Source organism: Condylura cristata, unplaced genomic scaffold (genome assembly GCF_000260355.1).
Source record: "Condylura cristata isolate star-nosed mole 26May11 unplaced genomic scaffold, ConCri1.0 scaffold00004, whole genome shotgun sequence".
Taxonomy (NCBI): Eukaryota; Metazoa; Chordata; class Mammalia; order Eulipotyphla; family Talpidae; genus Condylura; species Condylura cristata.
Window position 1 is genome coordinate 68,596,497 of NW_004567105.1, and position 5,675 is coordinate 68,602,171.

The 5,675-nt window shown below is 35.6% G+C and overlaps 1 protein-coding gene across 3 annotated transcripts in view; it reads left to right on the forward strand.

Moving 5' to 3' along the window:
• Positions 1 to 5,675, forward strand: part of LRRFIP2 (leucine rich repeat (in FLII) interacting protein 2) — a 91,328-nt gene that overhangs the window by 63,870 nt on the left and 21,783 nt on the right. For all 3 annotated transcript variants that reach the window (XM_004676320.2, XM_004676321.2, XM_004676322.2), the window contains one exon: positions 3,739 to 3,909. In XM_004676320.2, the coding sequence (XP_004676377.1) occupies positions 3,739 to 3,909 (171 nt within the window). The remainder of the gene's footprint in view (positions 1 to 3,738; positions 3,910 to 5,675) is intronic.

Sequence of the window (5,675 nt, forward strand, 5' to 3'; positions counted from 1 at the left end):
ACAGGCAGATCTACTGAAATACACTGCTGAGGGGAGCAGTGGGCAAGACAGGAGAGGTCTGCTGTGCCATGTGGGTCACCTCCAGGGTGGGGGATTGAGCTCACATTGAAGTGGCTGCAGTTAGCTTGCAGTGCTGTGTCCTAACCTGTTGCGCCACCAGGGAGGACCTAAATACATTTTTAAAAGATGAAATATGTAGTTGCCAACTAAAATTCCACAGCATTCTGAGAACTGATTATTCTTCACAAGTGAATTAATAGAATAATGTTTGCTTATTTATATTATTTTCACAACAGTAAGATCTCCACTTTGACACTGAAGCAAAGTCCAAGTTACAGTTGAATAGAAAGCATGAAGGCTTCCCAGTCTGTACCTTCAGATAATAGGCATCCTTCAGGTCCTCCAGATTAAAATTAAGTGGGGCAGGAAGCAGGGAGAAGCAGCAGAGCATACTGCTATGTTTCATCTTTAACTGCCAAGTAGTAATTTCCATCCATGTCCTGCTAAATAAAGATGTTGGACCACTGCTAATAACAGTATTCTTGAGTATGTCTGCCTTTGAGGTACTTTACCCCACTCTACCTTCCATTCAAAATCACTCTAATTCTTATTAAATATACACACACATATATATATTGCTGGACTCTACTACCAAAATTTCTAATTCAGTATGTCTGAAATGGGGTTGAAAATTTGCATTTTTAGCCAGTTCTTCAGTAATACTGTTGTTGCTAGTCCAGAACCCACATTTTGAAAATCACTGCCTTATACACATTTAAATAAAACTAGTTCCTAATGGATATCACTATGTAGTTAGAGTAGAATAATTTAAACTACCTTCATATTTAAACTTAAAAGTTATCTGTGGGCTAGTATTTAATGGAAGACCACATTCCACAAATTTTATGTTAAATTTATTGTATTAGGTATTTCTATCCTTGTTTTTACAGATAAAATATCTTAGGTTGTAGTGTTCAAGCAGATAAGCCACATTTTGTCTGGGACTGAGTTGTGAGGAGAACATTTTTTATGTTTAGCATTTAGAGGAACTGCAGACTTTTCCAAAGCAGTTGCACTATTATACTTTCCCACCAGCAATGTATGAGCTTCTAAGATGGATCAGAATTACTTAAACTCTGAAGCCCTCCCTGGTGGCACAGTGGGTTAGAACAAAGCACTGCAAACTAGCTGCAGCCACTTCAGTGCAAGTTCGATTCCCCCACCCCGAGGTGACCCACATGGCGCAGCAGACCTCTCCTGTCTTGTCTACTGCTCCTCTCCACAGTGTACTTCGTTGATCTGCCTGTTCTGCATCCCACTCTGTCTCTGGGGAATCCTCTCATCACCCCTATACCTCTAGCCCGTTCCTCAGTTCTGTATGCATAAATAAATAAACCTTTTAAAAAAAGAATCATTTAGGCCCTCCCTGGTGGCGCAGCGGGTTAAAGCACTGCACTGAGAAGCTAAAGCCACTTCCGCATGAGTTCGATTCCCGCCTGCCCCGGAGGAGACCACATGGCGTGGCAGACCTCTCCTGACCCGCCCGCTGCTCCCCTGAGCAGTGTACTTCGTCGATCTGCCTGTTCTGCTCCCCACTCTGTCTCTGGTGAATCCTCTCACCCTCCGCATCTCTGGCCTGTACCCCAGTTCTATATGAATAAATAAATAAATCTTTAAAAAAAAAAAAAGAATCATTTAAACTCTTGTATTATGTTAAAATACTACCATTGAGTTTGCTTCTGTTCTTTATTTTCATTATAGTTATTACCAATGCTAGTATAAATGTTGCCTGTTAACATACTTTTGTTTTGTGAAGCATTATTAAGTGTATGTATGTATCTATGTTGAGATAATATTCACATATCATAACATTTACCCATTTAAAGTGTACAATTCAATGGTTTTTTTAGCTATGTCGTATTAATTCATTCCTGACTCCCCTTTCTCATTCAACCCTAGATAATCACCAATCTACTTCCTTTATGGATTTGCCTGTTACAGACATTTCATATAACTGGAGTCATATACAATATTCTTGCCCTTTTTTTGATTGACTTTTCATTTAGCAAGTTTCCAAGATTTATCTATTTTGTAACATGTATTAGTATATGTATGTTTTTTAATGGTAAGGTAATATTCTTGGTGGACATATGGGTTGTTTCCAGTCTTTGCCTATTATAAATAATGCTGTTGTGGACAGTTGTATCTAAGTTTTTGTATAGATAAATCTTTTCATTTCTCTTGAGTAATTATCTAGAATGGAATACCTGGGGCATATGGTGATTCTATGTTTAGCATTTAGAGGAACTGCAGACTTTTCCAAAGCAGTTGCACTTTCCCACCAGCAATGTATGAGGCTTCTAGTTTTTCCACATCCTTGCCAATGCCTGTTATATATTTTTTAAAATCATATATTATAGCCATCCTAGTGGATCTAAAATAATATCCCATTATCTTTGATGTGCATTTCCCTAATTAGTGATGTTGAGCATGTTTTTATGTGCTTGTTGGCCACTTGTATATTCTCTTTGAAGAAATATCTTTTCAAATCCTTGCCAATTTTAAAATTAACTATTTTTTAAATTTTATTATTGAGTTGTAAGAGCTCTCTAGATATTCTGGATACAAGTCCTTTACTAGATATAAGATTTACAAATATCCCTCCCATCCTGTGGGATGGCCTTTTTGCAATTCAAATTTTTTAGTTTTAGTGAAATCTATTTTTATTTTCATTGAGAGTGTTTTTGGTGTCAGATCTAAGAAGTTATTGCTTAATTCAAGATCATGAAGATTTACTCCTGTGTTTTCTTTTGCATATAACTATCCATTTGCCTCAGTACTACTTGTTGAAAATTATTCTTTTCCCATTACGCTTTCTGGGCACCTTTGTCGAAAGTCAGTTGAGCATGACTATAAAGTTCTGAACTCTCAGTTCTAGTTGATTGATCTCTGATAAACATTGTGTTAATGTCTTTTAAATTTATATCCATACATAATTGCTTTTTCTGTATGATATATATTTCTGTTTAGCTTAAAAACAGTTACCAGGTAGTAGTGATCTATCATACTAGATAGAGTTATAAAAAAGCATATTCACAAGCTACTTTAGGCAGAGAGCTTTGAAATAAATAAAAGTTAAGGCATTTTTTGTTTGTTCTTTTTTAGTTAGTCTTTAATATTTTTGATTTAAAATGACTAAAATTTGAATAGTTACTAGAAAAATATTTATGCATTTATGTTAACATTATTATGCAGAATAGGAAAGTCTAAAAATAAACTTTCAGTATGTAGCAAACTGAGTATTAAGTTTACTTATATAAAGAGATCATAATCTGTTGTATATCTACATTGTGAACACCAACTAGCTTGTTCTTAAAAACTACCAAAATAACATTTCTGAAAACAGTGATGACTCTCTATGATGCAACTCTCACAAATATATGTTGTTTGTACGCCTCTTTATTGCTCAAAGGCAACACTGCTGCTTAATCTTGTTTTATTGGTTAGCAGAGAATATATATAGCTCTTATGAATGCATTATTGGCCTATTATTGTCTTCCCTTTTTATGTGCATGTTACTAAACAAGGAATTCCCTAAACTGCTTATATTTTGCAAAAATGCATCTTTGTGTGTTTGTGCCAGTGCTTTAATTTCCTGTTATATTTTTAATTTCCCGTTATTGCATATAAGCAGTGAACATACTTAGATACTTGTCTAATGATTTTGACTTCATTTAGGAGTCTTTGTCAGAAGTAGAAGAAAAATACAAGAAAGCCATGGTTTCCAATGCACAATTAGACAATGAGAAGAACAATTTGATCTACCAAGTAGATACCCTCAAGGATGTTATTGAAGAACAGGAAGAACAGATGGCAGAATTTTATAGAGAAAATGAAGAAAAATCAAAGGTAATTGCTGACTTGTGTCACACCTTTCTCTTGGGTCAGCAAATGAAAACCTGCCATTGAAAGGTGCTGGGGTTGGCCCTCCCTGCTGGTATCTTGACCTTGTTTTCTTTTCCTTTGTATTTCCTGTAAGTAGATAGTTAGATTCAAAGGCTTAATTAAATATAGGATTAATTTTTTTAAGTCTTCTTTATAAGTGGTGCTTTAGTAGGTGCAGATGATAGAAAACTGTCTTTTCTTTGGGTGCTGTAGCTGGATGCTTAGATCCAACTAGTGGTTAGGGATCGCACAATGGATATTCTACTTTTATTATTGCTGTTCTATTTAATTTCTCTCATTTTTTAAATGGTTTTACTGAGGTGTGCTTCACCTGCCATATAACTAATCCATTTAAAGTATACTCATAGATAAGTGCAGCCATCTACACAGTCATTTTAGAATATTTAGACTATTTTCATCATATCAGAAAGAAATCCTGTTCCCTGTAGCTCTCATTTCCTATCTATCTCTGGCCTTCCTCAGCCCTAATTAACAACTGCTCTACTTCCTGTCTGTTGATTTCCCTATTATGGATTCTTTATGAATGAGATTGTTGGCTCATGATCATTAGTATTGACTTTTTTACTTAGCTTGATATTTTCAAGGCTTATCCATACTGTAGCATGATATAGCAGTATTTTATTCCTCTTTTTGAATGTCTAATGGTATTCTGTGGAATAAGGTACACCGCATTTTGTTTACGTATGGATGGTCATTTGTCTTTTTCTACTTTTCATCTGTGGTGAATAGTACAGCTGTAAACATTTTTTGTACATGCTTTATGTAGTTACATGCTTTCCTTTCTCTTAAATCTTTGCTAAGGGAGGAATTACTGGGTCATATGGCAACTCTACATTTTACAAAATTCCAAATGCTGGGTCATTTTCCAAGGTGATTATATGATTTTACATTATCATTAGCAGTGTTTGCACATTTAGATTCTCCACATACTCATCAGTATTTGTTGTTATTTGATATTTTCCCCTATCCCTGCTATCAGGTGTAGTTTATATTTGCATTTTCCTGATAACCAATGTTTTAAATATATTTCATATGCTTAATGACTATTTGTATATCTTAGAAAAATATCGTTTCAGATTCTTTGCCTGTTTTAAAAATAGAACTTTTTATTGTATTTACCTTTTTATTTATTTGTAATAGTGCATACATCCTAGATATAAATCTCTTACCAGAAACATGACTAACAAAGTTTTCTCAATTCTGTGATGAGTTCTCTTTTCACTTTTTTCATAAGTCTATCATTAATGAGAAATTATCTTTGACTATTTGGTTTGTATAGGAAGGTTGAACTAAAGGCTTATTATTTTCCTTTATTTACAAGTTTTTAAAGAAGGGTTTGGTTATTTAGTATCCTCATATAGGGATCAGTTATTTGTTTTTAAAATATCCTGCTCTCCTTTTGTCTAGTCCCCGCAGTGCTCGCACTGCCATAGCACCAGTGAGCATAGTCCCTTGTGCCCAGACCAATGATATAAAAAAAAAATCTTAAAAAATGAAAAATATTGGGCCCTCCCTGGTGGCGCAGCGGGTTAAAGCACTGCACTGAGAAGCTAAAGCCACTTCTGCATGAGTTCGATCCCCGCCTGCCCCCGAGGAGATCCACTTGGCACAACAGCCCTCTCCTGGCCCGCCCGCTGCTCCCCTCAGCAGTGTACTTCGTCAATCTGCCTGTTCTGCTCCCCACTCTGTCTCTGGTGAAGCCTCTCACC